The sequence below is a fragment of the Bidens hawaiensis genome, unplaced genomic scaffold (assembly GCF_021521415.1).
Source record: "Bidens hawaiensis isolate Kalapana, Puna unplaced genomic scaffold, B.hawaiensis_p1.1 tig00013985_1, whole genome shotgun sequence".
In the NCBI taxonomy this organism is placed as follows: Eukaryota; Viridiplantae; Streptophyta; class Magnoliopsida; order Asterales; family Asteraceae; genus Bidens; species Bidens hawaiensis.
The window spans coordinates 234692-258041 of NW_027492198.1; the positions used below are offsets into that span (position 1 = coordinate 234692).

Consider the following 23350-nt stretch of genomic DNA (forward strand, 5'->3'; position numbering starts at 1 on the left):
GTTATGTTAACAAATGTTGCTAAAGTATGACAACGCATGAGTGGCTCATTCATTAGTGTATGTCTAACGAATGAGACCATCTTCAATAAATACCTTGTATCTTATTGCAATTAATAACAATTCTTTATTTATCCAATTTCCTCTCGTTACTGTGCCCAATTCACCTCTAAACACACAGTTAACGTAATCAATCGTACCTAAATGTATATTATATCATAAGACTAGATCCGTAATGTATGAAAAAGTAATCAATCAGGACTAGGTTCTCTCAAATATCCCGCAAGACGTAAAAATTGACGCACTTCGATAGGAGACCTTGGTGTTTCCCAATCCTCTATTGCCTCAATCTTTGATGGGTCGACGTGTATTCCTTTCTCATTGATCACATGGCCAAGAAAATGGACTTCTCGAAGCCAGATTTCGCATTTAGAAAATTTCGCATAAAGCTTCTTCTTTCTCAATAACTCTAAAATCAGCTTCAAGTGTTGCTTGTGATCTTCCTTGGTTGGTGAGTAAATTAGTATATCATCGATGAATACTGTCACGAATTTATCCAAGTAAGGCTTATAAACTCTATTCATGAGATCCATGAATACTACAGGTGCGTTGGTTAAACCAAACAGCATGACCAAGAACTCATAATGACCATAACAGGTTCTAAAAGCGTTATTGGGAATGTCTGCTTCTGCAACTCTTAGCTGATGATATCAAGAACACAGACCAATTTTCGTATAGTAACTGGATTCTTGCAATTGGTCAAACAAATCATAAATCCTTGGTAGTGGGGTACCGCTTCTTAATGGTCAATTTGTTCAATTCTCGATAATCTATACACATTTGAAAAGATCCATCTTTCTTCTTTACAAATAGAACGGGTGCTCCCCACGGTGAGAAACTTGGTCTTATGAAACCTTTATCCAAAGTTCTTGAAATTGATTGGATAGTTCTTGCATTTCTTATGGAGCCAATCTATACGGAGATCGATCTATCGGTGCAGCATCTTGAACAAGATCAATTCTGAACTCAACCTACCTAGTTGGAGGTAACCCATGTAAATCTTCAGGGAAAACTTCTGGATAATCTCTAACCACAGGAATGTCCGCTCCTTTGCTTTTGTATCAAAAACATTGAAGAGGAATGTCGGATAACCTGTAATCAACTTGAAAGTCTTCATAACAATGACTGCCATTTGTTAGTGACTTTGCCAATTCCCTAGCGGATTGAATCGTGATCGGTTTCAAGGAAGTGACCATGCCTGGAATCTCGGGCGCTAGGCCCCATATATACCTCTCAATTCTAGCATACTCGGGAGTAACCAGTCGTGGTACTAGTCGTGCTAATGCATTAATCTGAGAGGTGTAAGTTCCGATGTCGACTCCTTCCATCTCCTAATGCCAAAAATCATACTCAATCTTTTGTAGCTCATTTCTAGGGCAATACTCTTTCAGCAACAGAACTTTCAACTAGCTCCAAGTCAGACTGTATGCTGCATATGCTCCCATGTTTTGAATTATTAAGTTCCACCATTCTAAATCCTCGTATTGAAATGAACAAACTCCATATTTAACTCGTTCCACCGGGTTACAATTACTAATTTTCATGACAGACTCCATTTTCTCAACCCGCCTAACAATCTCCAAAGGACTTTCGGCTCCGGTGAAAGGCCTTGGATTACACCATTGAAAAGTTTTATAAGTACATCCGAGTGCTGGATTCCTTGTTTACATAGTTTTTAAAGTCATTGCTGATTATGAATTTAACTAGTTATAGTCTCTTGGAAATTACAAAATATTTTCATCCTTTTTCAACCTAGAGGGTTACCAATAACATTTCCAGTCCTTGCACTGTTAACAGTACCTACCACCACCATTACTGGCACCTCGATTAGTATTATGTTGCTTGAGTGCTGAGTTAACATGCTAAGCGGTCAGCTGGGCTAACTCTTCTTGGGAGGTAGGTAATCCATATCCTTATCTCTAAGTAGTGGTACTTCGCCTTGTTTTAGGTGGCATTTTCTATTATTAACATAGCATAAAATATCACAATAATTAAATTTAGTTATGAACACACATTTATAGATATACAATCACAAAATAGCCAAAACATTAATATTTTAAGGTGGAAAGTTACAAAGTACCAAAGCATACAACCAAAAGTAGGTGTGCTACGTACTAACACCTAAAATGTTCACACTTTCCAACAGAAAATACTATTACTAGGTGTAACGTTTGCCAAAAATTTTCGTTAATAAATCATGATTAGCAATAACATTTCAACATTATGAGAAAAATATTCTTTATTAGTGATCTAGACGTTTCAAAGTCAACAAAAAGTGCAAAAATCGCCACGTATTGAACCCGACGTGGAATAACCCCGGGTAAAGAAGCAGAAAGTATATAAATCATTAAAGGGGTTAAATGATCTCGAAAAATTAAAATGCATATAAAAGTAGTCGAGACAATATATAAACTTAATTTTAGAAGGCTCTAATCACAAAAATTGCAAAATAAATAACCGTGTGTCGGTAGACGACCCGGCAAGGACCCAAAGCCAAATAAATTTAAAAAAATAATAGTTCAAGTGGTCAGGAAATTGATTTCATTCAATGTCTGATAAATACTATTAAAAACGAAATCCGTTTGGTCACCTAAAACCAGCTATACGCGAAACGACTAATACCATATCAACTAGTGACAATATAAACCTTTTACTAACCCCCCCCCATGCACACACACACCAAAACAGGCCCCTCCACCTCACCTCCCCACCTTACTCCTCCCAATCCCCATTCACCAACTCAAAGCCCCTCATGATTACCCTAAAACCTTACTTGTTGTGTTGGGTAAATATCCATCAAACAACTAATCAACCTACTTAACACTTCACCATCCTACTCCCTCTTCCTCTATCTATATAATCCGATCACCCACCCCATCATTTCATCATCTTCAAAATCCATATAATCACATAAAACACACACACACACACTAACTACAATCAAATAATTAAAGAAGAAAATCAAGAGGAACTCAAGAAAAATCCAAGCCAAGAACCCACTTTCATCCTAATCTTTAATCAAAAACCCAAGTAAGTAGAGATTGTAATTAAAATTTTATGACTGCATAAGCTAGATTTGATGTTCTTAGGTTGGAATTGGGATTGAAGGATTTATAACTATGGGTTTGGGTATGTGTGTGTGTGAACCGTGCATGGTGTGTGCCATGAATGTGTGTGTGTGTGTAGGTGGAAGCCTTAAATCCACTCATGCATACATACATTCACCTTAAAACTTGATTTAGATTTCAAGATTGATTAGAAGTGATTTTTATATCTAGATATAATCATGGATAAAAGGATGTTTGGAATTGAAATTAGTGTGAGGTTGATGATTTGCATGAATGATTGTTAGATGTTAGGATGAGATTTTGATTACTTGGAAGAGTTTGAATCATAAATTGGATAATGATTGATTTGAAGATTGCAAGAACTTGTTCATATTGATAATTTGGGATTTTTGATTTTTGGATGAATTGATGAAATTGGTGATACTAGGATGAAATGGAATAGGATACATGCTAGTGTAACATCCAAAAATATTATAATATTAAATAAAGGAAGATTTCGTTAAATTGTCGAGCGTTAAATAATATTAGCTAGTGTTTAATAAAGAATCATGGACTTGGATTAATTATGGTGGATTAAAGGGTAATGGGCCTTAGATCCATGGGCTTTAAGGGATATAAATATCCCCTTAAACCATCCTAAAACCCTAATCCTCATTCCACCTTCCATATTTGCCTACACACTCAAACACACACATACAACCTTATATATATACGGTCGAGAGAGGAAAGGGGAGAGCGAGATCGAGCGTACGTTATTATTGGTAGATTCAAATACACGAAATAAATACAAGATCTAAAGCTCATAGCTAAGCCAACAAACCCGAAAAAGGTATGTCTCGATCCTAAAGTTTACGTTTTTATAAAAGTTTAGCCTTGAAACTTAGAACGAGTATAGATCGGATATAAATGAACCATAAAGCTGCGAACTTGATACTAAAACGAACTCGTTAGACCTGCAAGAATGTGCGGCTCGTTTAAAATGAACCCTGGATCTAGTATTAAACGTTTAAGCCTTAAAGTTTCATGCTTTATGCTGTTATGGGTCAAGTTTTATCCGAAAATGAAAATGAGAATGTTTACGGGTTTGGTTAAACTCGCATTCAAGGATTTCGCGATGAAACGATTATGATTAAAGGGTTTCAGAGCCAAAAGTTTTTCCAAAAGGCTTGGCAGCTCGAAACTTTAAGGCTGAGACTTTAAGTTCGCTGAGGTATAAGTTCGCCTGTTACCAAGTTCGCCAATGTTAACTTCGCTGAACAGTAAGTTCGCCAATGTTAACTTCGCTGAACAGTAAGTTCGCCAATGTTAAATTCGCTTAATATTAAGTTCGCCAAAAGTTAAGTTCGATGAGAAATGAATTAAAATCCTAGTGAAAAATGTGCTAAGACAGTTAATGTAAATAAAATTTTTCCAAGCTGACTTGGTAGCTCGACCCCAACCAGGGGCTCTGCCCCTTGGACCCTGCTAGGGGTTGCCGCCCCTAGACCCCGCTGCCCCCGGACCCCCGTTCGTTGTGGGTAATAACTAAGACTAGAAAGATGATATGAGTAGTGATAGTTAATTGATACGTGTAATTACTATACAGTCAGCCGTGCACAACTGAAGAAAAGGATTGCCATTAACGGCGAACTTAACCGCAATCAGGTGAGTTTCTAGCCCCACTTTCTTGTTATGTTTTCGGGGCTGTGTGCATACTCGATGTGATTAGTTAATACACTTAAGTGGTAAGTGTATGCCTTATATGATTTATGTATGAATGAATGCTTGACGATGCATGAGCGATCTTCGGATATTGCATGTGCCGTCAAGGGATAGTATAAAGATATGATTTACATATATATGATGTATAGATGATGTATGGACGTATGAAAATTATAATTATAAATGTACAGAAAGGTACGAAAGGTATAGATAGAACAAGGGAACCGACCCTAATAATGTCGGCGAATGTAGGAAACCGACCCTAATAATGTAGGCGAATGTAGGGAACCGACCCTAATAATGTCGGCGAATGTAGAGAACCGACCCTAATAATGTCGGCGAATGTAGGGGACCGGCCCTAATAATATCGGCGAAGGTTATAGGGCGAAAGGCTCTTTAAAAAGTATGTGTATTAATGAAAGTACGTATGTTAATATGAAAGAGAGAATGAAAGTACGTAAGTATGTAAGATAATAGAAAGGTATGTACCTTCGGGTGCATAGGTAAATATGTGAATGTAAAGTATGCTGCCTGATTAACTAGAACTCACTCAGCGTAGCTGACTTTTAGTATGCACGCAGGTGATTAGAATGAGGCAGCTCGCTTGAGGGGACACGTGGCATTGAATAAGAGGCTGGCATCGGAAGACTCAAGACGTTTAAGTTTTATGTTTTGTTTATTCTGAAAGACAAGATGTTGTTTTAAGACAAGTTATGATTTGATTATGAAATGTTTTATGAAAGTTTTTATATTCCGCGAATGTTTTAATTAACTCTGATATTTAGAACTGCGTTTATGAGTAAATCCAACATCCAATGTGAGGCACCGGTAGCAGGGCCTTACAGCTAGATTGAACCATCAAAGTTATGAAATTGAAAGATAAAACTTAGAAATTGTTAAAGTTACTAATTAAGGAAACTTTAATTGTTAGCTTGTAAAAATTTTGATAAATGATCCATTATGTTATGAAACCTGGATTTGAATGTTTTAAATGGATGATTTATGGATATGATGCATGTTAGAGATTCATGGGATTAAATGTTAGGAGAATAATAAAACTAACAAGTCTTATGGTCAATTCTAATGTTAGAAACTTTAATTCAATATGAAAAATTGGAATTTGATGATCTTTGGGATTTTTGACTTGAATTGGATGAATAATGAATAGTTTATATGCTAGAAATTCATATAAACTGGAGTTATGATCAAGAACATAAAAATACATGATTTACTTGTTAAATGCTTACTAAGAATGGAGACTTTGGAAAAGTGAATGATAAATGATTAAAACTTGATTAGAATAATAAGATGCATGAAATTTAGATCAAACTAGTTGAATTAGGTAAACAAGTTTGCTACTTGATAATACTTGTAAAGATTGTGTTGAAAAAGGTTAACAAGAGTTGAAAGTTACTATAATAAGAAACTTTGTCAAATAAACATTTAGGAAATTATGAAATGCATGAACTTGATGATTTGAATGACTTGTTAATATTAGTTGAAATCTGGAAAATTAAGTTGTATTTTGATAAGTGTTCATATGAAAAATGATAAACTTGATTGTTCATATTATTGATAAACATAGATTGCAATTAGGAACTTAAAATCCAACTTAAACGTGCTATTTGAGATTATATGACCAAATCTGGAATATAAGGATAAATTATAGGTTATAATGTGTATATTTAATGCATAGGATGAATGGTTTGAAATTGCTAAGTCTAGTTTGCTTGTCGGTAACTTTAACGGTCAAAAACCGACTTTTAAACGTGAACCGACACAACGGTTAGGGACTGTTTTAGAACAGCCCCTAAAGTTGTGTAACACTCATATATAACATAGGTTGATATATGAGAAGATGACAAAATGACTAGACTTGGTCCTAGAACGGTTCGTGTGGGAAAAACCGACACGAAAACGTCAAAAGTTGCAAATTTAAGAAAATATTAACAAATACGAGAAATGACATATTTTTATAACTTCTAAAAATTTAACTAGTATATATGTAACAAGTGTTTTCCAAGTCATAAAATATATATTTTATACGAAATGCCGATCGGTTCGTTTTTAAACCCGAAACCGGCAAAACCGACAAGATTCATTAAAAATAAATATATTAATATTTTATTAAACTTTCCAGCAACTGAAACTCTAATATTTAATATAAGTATATATTGTCTTTATTTATTAATTAATTTACTTAATAAACAATAGTCAACGAAAAACCGAACCATACGTGTGTTAAACTGTTAGGACTCTATTTGCTTGTATGCTTGCGTGAACATTAGCATAGGAATAATAAATAAAGGATATTTATAAACTAAGACTCAAACAAGGTTGTTATTAACAAAACGTGTACTAATATAGGACACGCATATTTTGGAGAAAAGGACTTCAAACTGTGAGTTTCTCTAACCCCCCCCCCCTCGTTTTTAACTGGAACTATTTTTAAATTTTTTTATAATTGTTTTGTGGGAAAAGCATATTCTTTATTACATATTGATTTCATCAATATTTTTAAAATGCATTTTATTTTACAAACCGTGTCAAACGCGGGATGAGTCTAGTTGGCTAAATAACGGTTAACCCTAGAAAGGGGCACAAAAATATGGGTAGATCTATTGGGGTGACGCCCCCTACTTTCATCGCGTTGGGTTAGAAGTAGGCGTATTTTGAGTCTGGTATGTCTCAAGTTATCAACTATGATAGTCATATGTAATGTTGTATTCTTTGCTTGTCTACAACAACACGATTTGTTTAAAAAGTAAAATGCCTATTGTTTTCGTGATGTAATGACGGTAGATCAGTACACACGGGTTTGTGTTATAATGTCGATAGTCCATTACACACGGGATATTTTTAATATGATTCGTGGTGTAGTGCGATTACACACGAATATTGGTATATAATGACAAAAGATCATTATATGGATGTTGTTTTCGTTATATATATATATATATACGTACTATTTTTATTATAAAGGGAAACTCACCAACACAATGTGTTGACAAACGATTTTAATATGTTTTTCAGGTAACTGATGGCTTCGTGACGATGGAGAAAAAGAGGCGGGCAGTGTTTGAATATGGCGAATAACCTGGGATTTGTTATAACCGTGTTTTTATACACGTGTAAACTTATGTTTTTAATAATAATAAAGTTTATTTGAAAAGTCAAACTTTGATTATTATTTCAGTATATTTTTATTATGATTGGCTAATGGCGACTATCACAACCCGAACGACTTGGTTAAAAGTCTTTCGCTGTTTAAATTAAGGTTTTCGGGGTGTGACACTAGGCCTATAATGCCTACATCTGATTTAACCGATTCTCTGAGTAGATCACCCAATGTGACATCAGTGCCATAACCTAAGTCCCGGTAATTTCCCTGTTTTCCATGGCCTGAACCCGGGCCCGTAAGTTCTCCAGAGCACCAGTAAGATGGGCTAACTTCTACACTAGCGAAATTAGTTCATCTTCACATGGAAGCGGTGATGCCGTTGGGGCGCGTGCAGAGGGACCTGCTCCAGGATTCTGAAATCTGCACGAAGAGTGTGGAACAGGAGGTTTGGCCTTGGAAGCGACTAGTTACTTCCTTTTTGGGGAATAAACTCGAAGTAGAGTGGAAGCACTAGGGTTCACCGTGGTAGGAGTGACACTAACAGGTGCAGGCTGTGTGGGTTCTACTACGAGCGATGGTTGGGGTACATCCCAAGCCACATCTTCAAAATTAGTTAGGTAAATCATAATCTTAGGTGGAGACATCTGTGACATGCAATCTTAGTTAGTGGTTAGTAATGAAAATAATAATAAAATATATAATTCTTATATGTGAATTTTCCAAATTCACATAAATAAATTAAACTGTATTTTAACGATTTACCTTTACCTTTTGCTTCGTGAAGTGGGAAAATGTGTGTTTGAATATTTCGGTCATAGTTTATATATTTTCTTATTGAAAAATTCTAATTCGCTATAACCATTGGCTCTGATACCAACTTCTGTCACACCCCAAAATCTTTAATTTAAACAATGGAAGACTTGATTTTCTTGATTCCTGTAGCTTCCTAATCCATATGCAACTCACATAAACCTCCATTCTAACTTAATCTCTCATGTGTATGTGTGTGTTGTAAATGGATTTTGAAGATGATGTTGAGCGGTGGTGGGGGTGTCGTGATATTTCAAAGGGGAGGAGGAGAGGCAGGCTGATGAGTTGTGTTGATAGGATTGAAAGGTAGAAGATTTGGGGAGTTATAGGATGATTTGTTTAAAAATGCATGTATACATAACCTTACTAGAGTTATGATTAGGCTAATTCTCAAAACAATGGGAAGAGTGGGTGATGGTTTTGGATGGTGGGAGGGGAAGATTTCGTTAATTTTAGAGGGTTTTAAACAAAGTTCTAATTTTTCCGGTTTACGTCATGCGAATTTTAACTAACAATACAAACTCCGTCTCTAATAAATTTTATCAGGTTTTATTCGATATTGGATTCCTGACAGTATGGACTAAAGAAACTGAAATTTGGTGACGGCTGAGTTCGGGCTCGTCCGGTGTCCGACACTGGCTCTTGAAACGCAAACTTTCTAATTTTTTCGAAAAGAAACTCCTAAAAATAAGTTTATCACATTTAACCGTATTTAAGCCGTTACCGTTGTTCATTTTGCGTAGTGTTCGCTACGCGACAAACTTGAATTTTTTCGAACTCAATAAAATAAAGTGTGTGTGTGTGTGTGTGTGTGTGTATGGTTAGTATCATTTGAGAACTCCAAAAAAGTTAAGAACTTCTAGGAACTCATAAGAACCAAACATATTTTTAATTTTTTACATATATTAATATTGTTTGAGACTAGTTTTACCATATTTATATGTAAATTTTTATTACATATATAAATCATAAGTTTACATATGTGTAAAATTTATGTAATAACAAATTTACATATATGCAAAAAAAAATTAGATATGTGTAAACACTAATTTTTATAATTGTAATCGTAAATAAAGATATAAATAGTGATAAAACTACACTCAAATAACCCTAACATACAAAAAAAATTATAAAAAACGTTAGTTTTCAAGAGTTCCTTCAAGTTCTTAAATAATTTAAGAGTTTTGTAATGATACTCATCATATATATATATATATATATATATATATATATATATATATTATATATATGGAGGTTTTGGAACTAAAATATTATTATTTTATTTCTTATAATATTTTATTACTTAAAAGCATATTACATTAGCATCAAGTTAGGTTAAATTTTAACCGGGTGTCACACTATGAACATGGATGTGTACATAGTTACTAATAGAAACTGTATTCCTACATTTGACTAATTATGATTGGTTACCTTTGAATGGATTCGTTTACTAAAAACTGGGGCCATGTTTATAGCTAATTAACAGAAGTCACGTGTACATGTTGAGTTTATATTTACTTTACACTAGTTGTTTTGGTTATTTGTTTGGTTCTTTTTCCGCTCAATGTTTCATCGAATTATCTTGTTATTATTGATCTCAATGTTTCATATATAAAAAACAGTATTTTTGTGGATCCATTATTGCATTTACAATTCGCAAACCCAAACCACATTATTCAACACGATGTTGTGATGATTTAATGTAATTTAGGTCAAAATCAGACCAAGATTTGAGATTTTCCACATATTGGCATGGCACATGGGAGGATGACAAGTGCGAGATCCATTCGGGTTCTCTTTTTGAAACGTATGTTACAACTATAGGGGTGTGATCCTCGTCTATCATTGATAAAACATATATGAGCCTCATTTTATGAAAATCATATTTGATTTTTTGTTGAATAACTAGCATCACGGGTGTTACACTTTAAATATCACGGAACCATCGATGAAGGTCAAACGTTGGTGTTGAAGCTATACGAAGGAAATCAACAACTTAATGATGAGAAATGTGTGAGGGAGGCCTCGTGAAAAGCTAGATCACATAGAACTATCTACGGTGACTTGTATACGAGAGAAGTATGCTGCCGACACCAATAAGGGTGGAAAACCGAAAGCATTAAAAAGCAACATGGGAAGTTTGCTTAATACTAAAACCTAATTTGTGAATAGAACATGGAGTGTTTTGGTACGCCTAACCCTTCTCAAGGGTATGTGAAAGCCCCTGCTCTCTAAATATTCGTAAACCAAATATATCGGATCATTCTTATACATAGTCCATGACACCACTAATAATCTCAAAGGTTTATAAGCTATTCATGTGACACGTCATTAGATATAATAAAACGATTATATTCATTGTAGTAAGAAACTAAGAACAATACTCTAATTTTTGTAAAAGAAGTATTAGGTGGTTGGTTAATGATAATGACAACGCTAATTTGCCCACCGTTTGTAGTTTTGTACCGGCAAATATTTTATATAAATTAGTTTTAACAATAATGTTTTTTATTTTCTAAAAATACTTGTAAGGTGATCTCTCATAATTATAACCATTAAATTACTGGTTTGAATAGATATATGGTATTTAAGTAAAGACAACATTGTTGAATAGTAACAAGTTTAATGTTTGTTTTAATTAAGTCACTTATAATTTTCTCAATATTGTCTCGACTAGTCAACTAGGTTACTTAATTTTCAATTCGTCTTAATTAGACCATTCAACTTTCTAATATGCTAGTTAGGCCACTTAACTTTTATAATAGTATATTTTTACTTTTATATTATGTATTCATAAAAAGTAACCAACAATTTATAGCGTTTTCTCTTTTAAGTAAAACTTTGAAGTTCTAAATATCTAACAAAAACTAATATTTGTTTAGTATAAAAGTTGATTAACTTTTAGGTTAAAACTTTTGAGATTTTAACATAAATCTATTTTTATTTAGCAAATATGCTGATCAGAGATTTATAATATATATATATATATATAGGGTAAGAATTCTAAGAGAACCATTTGAAAATTGAGAACTTTGATAACTATTATGAGCCAAAAAAAAATCTCTAAAAGAATATTTAAAAAAAAATAAAACAAAAAAAAACAAATATTTTAAAAAAGTAAAAAAACCAAAATTCTTATATTTCATTCTGGTTTCTTAAAAAAACTTCGTATTATACACATATGTATAATTTCATGTAATCTCTAGTTACGTAATATACACATATGTACATTATCATTTACCTTAAATTATGCATATGTGTATAAAAACATGTATGTACATATATGTACATATTATACATATGTGTATAATCTTAAATTATGCATATGTGTATAAAAACATGTATGTACATATTATACATATGTGTATAATTTAGCAAAACCGTGACGTTTTTTTATGAAACCGGGATGATAAATAAGAATTTTGATTTTTTTTTACTTATTTTATTTTTACGTTTTTTTATGTTTTATGATTTTTTTAAATTTTTTGGGTTTTTTGTGTTCTAAAATGTTTCTCAAAGTTCTCAATTTCAAAATAATTCTCACATGATCATGACCTTATTAGATCATGTGAGAACTATTTTGAAATTGAGAACTTTGAGAACCATTTTAGACCACACATAACATTTTTCTTAACAAAAAATAAAAAAATTTATAAAAAAAACTCGAAAATAAAAAAAGTAAAAAAATCAATTTTTTTTATTTTTCATCCCGGTTTATAAAAAAAATTGAAAACAAAAATATCGGTTTAACAAAATTAAGCACATATGTATAATACTTAATGTTTTAATTTTATACATGTTTTTTATACACATATGTACAATTTAAGGTAAATAATAATGTACATATGTGCGCATTACGTAACTACAGATTAAATGAATTTATACACATGTGTATAATACGAAATGTTTTTTTTATGAAACCGGAATGAAATATAAGAATTTTGGTTTTTTTACTTTTTTAAAACTTTTTTTTTTTGTATTATGACTTTTTTAAATATTTTTAGAGGTTTTTTTAGTGGTCTAAAATGGTTCTCAAAGCTTTTAATTTTTAAATGGTTCTCTTAGGATCATTACCCTATATATATATAGGATTAGGTTCTTTTCAGAAGTGATTTTATAGAGAGAATTGCGAGAAGTGATTTCAACCATTAGATTATTAATCAATGGTTGAAACATTATTGTATTTATTGTAAATAATACAATTTGAAAGACATTAAAATAAATAAGAAAATGTTAGTTTAAGTAAAATAAAATAATTCATCATTTAATTTATTTCATCCACCCCTAAATAAAAGCTCAAAACATAAATATCTAAAATTTATGATTTGTAAGTTACAATTTATTTATTTCTTATTTGTTTAGTGTAAGATTTAATTTTGTTTTTATTTCAACAATAAAATGTTTATAGTTTATAACATTTAAGCAAAATATTATCTTCATCATCGATTTCTCTTTTAAAAAATAAATAAATAATTTGAAGATGTGTAAGACAGAAAAAAAAAGTGTGTACGAAGAAATTGAAAATGTGTACAAAAAGATGTGCATGCGAAAATTAAAGATGTGTAGGTAAAAAAAATTAGACGTGTATGAGAAAGTTAAAGATGTGTATGAGATATTTGAAGATGTGTCGGAAGAAATTAAATATGCGTATGAAAAAAATGAAGATGTGTAGGACGAAAAAAAAAGTGTACGGCGAAATTGTAGATGTGTAGAAAAAAATATATTGTGTATAAGAAAACTAAAAGATGTGTAAGAAAATAAATTAAGATGTGTATGAAAAAACTAAAGATGTGTAGCAAGAAATTGAATATGCGTAAGAAAGATTTGAATATATGTAGGACGAAAAACATGCATACGAAGAAATTGAAAATGTGTAGGAAAAACAAATTAAGACATGTATGTAAAAATTAAACATATGTAGGAATTTTTGAAGAGGTGTAGGAAAAAAAATATAGTTGTGTAGGATGAACTCAAGAGATAGGTTAAAAAATTATAAGATTTACTAATTTATAGATTTATTGATTTTTTAATATTTTAGTTATTGTGATTAGATTAATTATATTAGTTGAAAATGTAACTTGTATGGTTTAATTGTATATTAATTGGAGAGAGAATATAATTATATTATTTTAATATTCTTTTTAATTACTTTTAATGATGTAAGATAAAAAAATGAAATGAGTGGTCCAGATTAACTTCTCACACTTCTCGTTTTAACTTGACTTCTCGCATGAACTATCCCCTATATATATATATATATATATATATATATATATATATATATAGGGGATGGTTCAATGCATAAGTGATTTTATAGCAAGAAGTACGAAAAATGAATCTGAGCCATTGATTTTGTTTAATCTATGGCCATGAATTAAAATAGCAATGTTGTAAATAATAAGTTTTCATATTAATTGACTTTAATACTGAAGGGGCAGTTTTGTATTTTGGTTGTAAACTCAATTTAGAAAACTTAAAAATGAAGAATCAATTGGACGTGCATTCCTTTTTTGCATTTAAAGTTATTAAATTTACATTTGAATTAAATTGCATTTTTGAATTTTGTTTGTAGGCAAAACAAATTTGCTTTACTTATTTTTACGGTATTGTGTTTCTATTATTTTGTATTAGTAGATTTTGTTTTTTATTTTGCCTACATTATTTGATATAATCCTACACATATGGGTAAATATGTGTAGGAGTTCTTTTGTATATGGATATTATCCTACACAGACTGGATAAATTCCTACATTTAATTGGTAAATATGTGTGGGGGTAAAATCATAAACATCTATGTACGATTTAAGACATATGTTGTGATTATTAACGAAAATATCAAAGAAATTCAGTCACACTTAAAACAATTTTATATTCACTTGCTTTCAAGGTATCGTGTATTTGTTATTATTACTTTTATAAAATTTGATGTTTGATTTTGACTACATAATTTGATATGATCCTACACATACGAGTAAACATATGTAGGGGTTCTTGTGTATATGGATATTATCCTACACAAACTGAATAAATTCCTACATTGAACTGGTTACCATGTGTGCGGGTAAACTCAAATACATCTATTTAGGATTAAGACATGTGTTATGATTTAAAAAAAAAATATATCAATTGAATCTAATGTACTTGTGATGTATATGAGTACATAGCTTGTTTGAGAAATTTTATGAAGTTTTGAAGATTAATCAATTATAACTATGAAAATAAAAACCTGATCTGATAACTATAATCGGATGTTATATGAGTTATAAAACAAAATCATGATAATGTTTTTTTTATTTTAAAATTTAAAGAGACAAGAAGAGTACTTAGAAAAATGAAACTTCTAAAAATATTAATACCTACCATATAAAAAACTTATGGGATTTTACCATCCTACCCCTTCATTTAAATAAAAAGAAAAAGGAATAGAAAATTTTTTATTGGTTGAAGCCACTTCTCTTATTTCTTGCAATAATTTGATTTCTTTCTTGAACTTAAACCTATATATATATATATCAAGCCACAACAAAGGAAGAATAAGCAACTGATAATTAACTTCAAGGGCAAATGATGTTTAGCTTAATTGGTCTTTTGCCCCCGAGTTAGATTGATGCTTCTCGGGTTTTACCCATGTGAGACCAAAGTTTTTTCCCTTCAAAAGAGGGTTTCCCTCAAGCCTAATGGAAGTGTCGCTTTTTATGGGGTTTTTCTTTGAACGCTCGCCAACCTTGATGTCAGGTGGCTCGGTTAAGACAACATACTGGTCGCGTGAGTTGAGGCTTCCTCATTGGGGGGGGGGGTTCACACTATTTGAAAGTTGCCGTTCAAAAAAGGAAAATTAATTTCAAGGGTAAATTGTTGAATCTATATACCAGCTGACAATACATGCCATCTTTACGTTGGTAGGGTGGTCATGGGTTTCTTTAAATTTTCCTCATAAGAGGTCTCAAGTTCGATTCCTGGTTCATATGTGCACACTCTGAATTATGGGCCACATCATTGTAAAGGGAATTCAAACTTAGGTAGGATGAATTGTATGCGACTGAGTTGTATGCGAATGATAAACCCTATAGAGTCTTTAGGAGACTAGTTGTCCTGCTTGCGTTGTGCGCATATAATGTATATATGTGTGAACCCTCGGGTGAGAAAACGTGAAATTGCACTAATTTTGACGTTATTTTACTAATCTTGTGAAAATAACATTACAAGTGGCGAAAGGTTAATTAGGCATCATGTGGTGGCGTTGATAGCCGAAAGACAAGGATACATGCACCAATAAGCGGTGTCCTAATGGTTGAGTGTTATGTGCTTTATGTCTAAAGCTTGATACAAAACTATTATGGAGCCGGGGGTCTCACCGGAAGCAGCCTCTCTATTTCTAAAGGGTAGAGGTAAGGCTATATACATTTTACTTTCCTCAGACCCTGCCATAGGTGGGATACACTGGGTACGATAATGACGATGATGATGACGACGACGACGACGATGATGATGCTGACTGTTAATGAGGTTTTCTAAAGGATCACACAACAAGAAATGATCATTAATTAATATGTTAATCTTTGGCTTAGGCATAGTAATGCGATCAATAATGTGAATGTAATCATTTAGAAATGATTATATTTATAATAATTAAATATTTATCGTTATTAAGTGAAATCAAATATATATATATATATATATATATATATATACTAGTTTTTATCCCCCGTATTACGTGGGTTGTTTTATATTATTTGCTCTAATATTTATTTATTTTTTGAATTTATATTTTTTTTATTGTATGAAAGTTAATAATATACTTATGGTTTGATAATAAATTGTTTCACAAATAATGAGATGTTAAAACCCGGTTTAAAAGCTATATGGTTTTGATGACACCCAAAAACCGTTTACTTTTTATACTATAAAATTGTTTTTTTAATTATAAATAATATTTATGAAAATTAATAATATACTTATGGTTTGATGAGACTCAAGACCTGTTTATCTTTTTCACTATAAAATTGGTTTTTTAATTTAAATAATATATATATATATATATCTTTTTTTAAAATAAATAAGATATTAATTTTTACTATATCCTATTTTATAGGATTTTTACGTCAATAATTTGGTGAGAATAATTTTTTAATTTAATGAGATGTTATAACCCGTTTAAGGTATATCTGGGTTTGGTAAGACCCATACCCATGAATTAGGGTCAAATGCATGAGAAGCCTCCATTTAAAAGCAAGCAAATCTGGTGACTCTAAAAAAAGGGGAAGCGACCACATCGCGACACATAGTATTTTTATGTTTTCGTTTATATATATATATATATTATATATATATATATATATATATAATTAAATACTTAAATAAATGTTTATTTGGAATAAACGTTTAGATGTAAAATAATTTACTAATTTATAGAACCTGAAATTACATAAGTAAATAAGTAATTAATATATTTTCATGTTGCTTTCCTGCCACCCCATCATATGACCAATAACACACTTTGACATCTCGCTTACAACCATTTCCAACCCCCGTCACATGATCGGTAAGCATTTGGTCATGGCCGACAATTTTGGCTGTTTGGCCCGACCATTCATAACGGATTTGATAGCCCCCTCTTGTGAACTACACTCGAAAAGGAAGTCACAACTGGTCACCAGGAACTACAACCTTGCGTGAATTCTTTGGCTACCCCGCAACCACTCCAATCATCCCTTTTAGTTTACCACGCAAATCCATCTCCAGTATTGCCTTTCTCCACGCTACCCTTCACCACTTTGTGGATTATGAATTACCGTAGGGAGTCAAAGGCACATTGGAAACTCAAATCTAAGTGCAACCAGTATGAGAAGATAAAAGAGTGTACATTATTGATTTTTGTTATTTCGAATAAATCTTAAAATAGTCATTAAAATTAAAAGTAACGGTACAAATTAAAGTTTGTTCAGGTTCGAAATCATGACGACTTAAGTGAATTATAAATTCATTATCTATAATTTTGATATTTAGACACAACATGTGTGAAATTTTGATGTTTCATAGGGTCGACATTTGTAATTTTAATAATATCATTAATTTTTCCTTATTTAAAACTAAAAATCATAAGCTTACGAGAAACCCAAGAAACAAAAAAAAAGGTAAGAATGACAGGTCTAACATAAAAACATGAATCCCTTGATTTGGTCTGGTCTGATGATAGATAATAAACAACCAATAAAAAAAAGAAGAAATTAATAAAGTCGTCACAAATACAAGAAAGTCAAAGGCCAAGAAGGCCTTTTGGCAGCATTTCTCAAAGCACCCTCTTTTGTGCTTCTTCTAAGGGACGGTTACAAAGACCACCACAAAACCTAAAACCCAGCTCAACTATCCATTTTCACATCAATTTCTACTCTTTTCTTTCAACTTTTCCGATCGGTAAGCTTAATTTCAACATACCCATTTCTTCAAATTTCAAGATTTTGTCAAAATTTTTGATTTTCTGATCTGGGTTTTGCTTGTTTGTTGATTTGGGAGGTGGGTTTTGTAGATGATCTAATAATTTTGTGTTTTTGTTATGATTCTTGATGTTTTGGTGACATACAGGTGTTGAAATTTTAGGGCTTTTTATTGGTGGAAGAAAGAGGTAGATGTTAAGTTGTAGATTTAAGCTGTGAGGGAAGCTGAATTACTACATGGGTAATTTATGCTGTGGTTCTTCTTCAAAGGTGATTTTGCTTCCAATTTCATGGTTTTAAATTTTAATGGATTTATTAATTTTATGTACTAATTTTTTTTTTCAATTAAAAATTTGATTAAGTGAATTGTGTGTGATGATTGCAGTTTTCAATATATGAATCATGTCTATATGTTACTAATTTTCAAAATTATCCGTTTTCTTTGTTTTCCCCTTTTGTATTTAGGGTTTCATAAAAATCAAATTAGGGTTTTTAAGTTTCATTTCATTTTCAAATTCATGACCTTTGTAAGTAAACTTGGTTAATTAGTTTAGTTTTAGATTATCGTGTAAACGTTACAACTTACAATGTTCATTTTTGCAAATTTGTAAGCCAGAATTACATATTTTATTTTTGTATTATTATTGCACAAAGAATTGGTGTAAGTTTCCTCTTATGAAGTTTATTTCATGATTCTTACATTTGACTAATAGTCAAACATAATTTTGTGCCATGTCAAACTTTCATAAGATGGAAGTTGGTCAAAGCAGAAACCTTCAAAAAGTTGCCAACTTTGACATTATAGTTATGGTGGGTTCAATAGTTGCCTGCTATATGCATCACATTGTGGGATTTTTTTTTTAAATTCAGCATTTTCATTTGGCTGCCATTGAAAATTTCATTTTTGTGCGTCATGTGTCGTTTTATAGTAATACGTTCGCATTTATCGATACATTATTTAATTGCATAATAATTCTATTTGATGGTTTGTTATGTTATTAAATTTTTAATGAGTTAAAAACGGAACTTTTTTTTGTCGTTATTAGCTCTCGGGAGGTCAATCGACACATGACACCGGCAAGGGGCGGGGCCGCCAAGGGACGGCCAAGTATGGATTTAGTTTGGTCAAAGGGAAAGCGAATCATCCAATGGAAGATTACCATGTGGCCAAATTTATGTCTCATCAAGGACACGAACTCGGACTTTTTGCTATATATGACGGTCATCTAGGAGATAGCGTGCCTGCGTATCTTCAAAAACATTTGTTCTCTAATATCATAAAAGAGGTTAGCTTTTATTGCTCTTCATATTCCAAAATCAATCATTTATTGCTTTATAATGATAGCACACGCACACACATTTAATCGTTGAGTCTAATGCATACAATTTACTAAATCTTGTTTATGCAAGACTTAGATTATTATTGAAATAGTAGTGTTTTGGTATGGGACTAGCAATTAATGCATTAATTATTTATAAAAAGACGGACAAAAATGTGTTGGATCGACCTGCGTTTCCATTAAAAAAATGACCAATTTCATTTTATATTCGTTGACCCGTTATCCAACCTACTGCCCATTTACATTCTTGGTTTTATTTTTTTAACTACATTTACTACTTGTAATTTTGAAAATAAACCAATTTAAATAATTATTGTAATTCATTAATGTTGACTGAAATGACAAATTATTATTGTATACTTTCTATACATTTTGCATTCTAGTAGAATGAGTTTTTGACAGATTCAAATGCCACATTGTTTAAAGCTTATGAAAGTATACTTTTGGATTTCATAACTAATAATTAATGCGTTTAGTTATTTATAAAAATGGACAAAAATGTGTTTAGGGATCGACCAACGTGACCTCATTCGCTTAAAAGGGATCCAATTCATCTTGAATTCATTTTTACCTGTTGTCTTTTAGCTACATTTACTATTTGTAATTAAGAAAAAAACAAGTTAAATAAATATTGCAATTCATAAATTGTAACTGTAATGACATATCTTTTTACATACTGATATAAATTTTTCAGAATTGAGTTTTGGACGGTTCCGAACACCGCGTTGTTTAAAGCTTATGAAAGAACTGACGCGTCGATTCTATCGCATAATCCTGACCTGGGAAGAGGCGGATCTACTGCAGTTACCGCAATTGTAATCGACGGTCGTAAATTATGGGTAGCGAATGTTGGTGATTCTCGTGCTGTTTTGTCTAAGAACGGGCAGGCAATTCAAATGAGTGTTGATCATGAACCAAGTGCTGAAAGGGGCAGCATTGAAACTAGAGGCGGTTTTGTTTCCAATATGCCAGGTAGTCATAGGTCCATCCTAGATTTGTGTTTTACTTGGAAAAACAAGTTTTGTTTATTAATTATGGTTTAATATATGGAGTTATGGACATTTGTTTAATAATATTGTAGGAGATGTGGCCAGAGTGAATGGGCAGCTAGCTGTTTCACGTGCGTTTGGAGACAAGAATCTCAAGAATCATTTGCGGTCTGATCCTGATGTCACGAATGCTGATATTGATGCTAATACAGAAATTCTCATCCTTGCAAGTGACGGTTTATGGAAGGTAATTAGGATTTCTATAAGTATTAACAACCGTTGTTTAAATATCCTGTGATTGTTTTCAAAGAGTGAATAGAGTCATTCATAACGGATGTTCCGTGAAGTCAATCTTTCATAACCGATGTTTTAAAAAAATCAATCTTTCATAGCCAATGTTTTCAAAATATCAATCTTTTTCAACTGATGTTTTCAAAAATTCAATCTTTTACAACTGATGTTTTCAAAAAATTAATCTCATGACTGATGTTTTCGAAAAGGCGATCTTTCATATCGATATTTTAGAAAAGAATCTTAAATAACCGTTTTTTCCCTCAAAGTCAATCTTTCATAACCGGTGTTTTTCAATTTCAACCTTTTATGAACCATGCTTTTAAAATGTCAAATCTTGTATGACCCATGTTTTGAAGAAGTCAATCTTTTATAACCGATCTTTTAAAAAATAATCTTTCTTAACCGATGTATTCAAATAGTGAATCTTTCATGCCTGGTGTTTTCAAATCTTTCATACCCAATGTTTTCAAAAAGTCGACATTCTTTTATAACCGATGCTTTCAAAAAGTCAACATTTGTTTATAACCGATGTTTTCAAAAAGTCAACATTCTTTTATAACCGATGCTTTCAAAAAGTCAACAATCTTTAATAGCATCGAAGTTTTAAAAGAGTTCAACAATCTTTTTATCATCGATGTTATATCTTTCATATCCAATGTTTTTAAAATAGTCAACAATCTTTAGGGGGTGTTTGGGATTCCTTATTTAAGGTAAAAAGACCTTTTAATGATACGTTGAAAAGGTCTTATGGCTTTATAATAAGGAGTTTCTAAAAAAGTGTTTGGATTAACATAAGACAATAAGTTGTTTTTTTAAAGTGTTTGGTTTAACTTATTGATTTAAATGACCAAAAAGGGCATAATTAGCAATGGGTGGAATGAAACTTGGAAGGGTGGAATGGGTATTCTAATCCTATAAGGAGATAAGTTAGCAAACTTCAACTTATTGAAAACCCTTATTTTGGCTTTGTTGATAAGGAGAAATGGAAAAGGCCTTATGTGTTCCCAAACACTTTGTTAACACAAAAATGACTTATTCAACCATTATAAGTCATAAGGAGAGGAAAATAAGGAATCCCAAACACACCCTTAAAAACATCGATGTTTTAAAAAAATTCAACAATCTTTTTATCACCGATGTTTTCAAAAAGTCAACAATATTTTCATACCCGATGTTTTAAAAAGTCAACAGTCTTTCGTAACGATGTTTCAAAATTCAACAGTTTATAGCCGATGTTTCATAAGTCAACAATCTTTATAATGAATGATCATAAGTCAACAATCTTTATAACGAATGTTTCAAAAAGTCAACAATCTTTCACAACCGATGTTTTCAAAAAGTCAACAATCTTCCATAACCGAGGTTTCTTGTTCTTGTTAACCCAAGGTTGTGACAATCCAAGAGGCAGTGGACATAGCAATAAAGATCTGGGACCCACAGAAGGCAGCAAAGGAACTAGCTGCTGAAGCGTTGAATAGAGAAAGCAAAGATGACATCTCATGCATTGTGGTTCGGTTTAACTGAAGAAAGGTATGTGCTTGTGGTTGGTAGTACTATGTGCAGTATAAGGTGTACATTGGGGGGTTAAGTACAAAAAAGATCTGAAGTTTGCTCATAAAGGTAGCTAAGTTACTTGCTATATTACATATGTAATATTTATATGACTCATCTTTTGCTTTTTTGTTTCTTTTTTTAAATTTCTGTGTAAGAAGTTGAAGTTCTTGTATTGAAGATTGTAAGGTTTGCTATTGTTTGATTTCTTGAGTGTATATAATATACACACAATCTGTTTATTAGATTTGATCTTTAAATGTCAGATTACCAAGAGCCTGTTGACCTCTCAACGTGCCAACACATAGTGATGTTTCGTGTGTTGACGTATGTTCATAAGTAAACAAGAGTTTGATGCAAGCTAAGTTTGTACACTAATAAGAATCAAGGTACCATGAAAGGGATTAACGCCTGAAGGGTTAGAACCATAATTATATATTTTATGCTTAATCTATATAATTATGATGATCTTGCAGTCATAGATGAGACTTGATTAAACCTTAAGTTTGAGTGTTGAAAAATTGTGTACGTATGGCATGGTTGCTTCACGGTTTGACCATGCATACGACTATGATCTTTTTGTTTATGGCTTGCTATATGTTGTAAGGCCCCGTTACCGGTAGCCCTACGTTCGTGTTGGATTTACTCATAAACGCAGTTATAAATGTCAGAGTTAATTAAAACATTCGCGGAATATAAAAGCTTTCATAAAACATTTCATAACAAAACACATCTTGTCTTAAAACATCATTTTGTCTTTCAAAATAAATAAACATTAGACTTAAACGTCTTGAGTCTTCCGATGCCAGCCTCTTATTCAGTGCCACGTGTCTCCTCAAGCGAGCTGCCTCATCCTACTCACCTGCGTGCATACTAAAAGTCAGCTACGCTGAGTGAGTTCTAGTTAATCATACATTATACAATACACATAAACTTATATTCTTTCATTCATACTTTCATATTTTCTTTTTGTATTAACTTGCTT

General features: G+C 31.9%; 1 protein-coding gene across 1 annotated transcript; it reads left to right on the plus strand.

Moving 5' to 3' along the window:
- The first annotated feature begins 18014 nt into the window (after positions 1-18014).
- Positions 18015-22746, plus strand: LOC143545599 (putative protein phosphatase 2C 9). Its single transcript, XM_077037458.1, has 6 exons — positions 18015-18171; positions 18340-18461; positions 19238-19477; positions 20233-20503; positions 20613-20767; positions 22201-22746. Exons 2-6 carry the CDS (start codon positions 18429-18431, stop codon positions 22336-22338), a joined length of 837 nt encoding a protein of 278 aa, XP_076893573.1. The 5' UTR covers positions 18015-18171; positions 18340-18428; the 3' UTR covers positions 22339-22746.
- Positions 22747-23350: the final 604 nt, after the last annotated feature.

What these genes read in the sequence shown, in the direction of transcription:
- LOC143545599 (XM_077037458.1), top strand. Translation starts at nt 18,429, where the DNA reads ATGGGTAATTTATGCTGTGGTTCTTCTTCAAAG. An exon ending in GCTGTGGTTCTTCTTCAAAG is followed by an intron (nt 18,462 to 19,237) that starts GTGATTTTGCTT and finishes TGTCGTTATTAG; the next exon opens with CTCTCGGGAGGTCAATCGAC. An exon ending in CAAGTGACGGTTTATGGAAG is followed by an intron (nt 20,768 to 22,200) that starts GTAATTAGGATT and finishes TGTTAACCCAAG; the next exon opens with GTTGTGACAATCCAAGAGGC.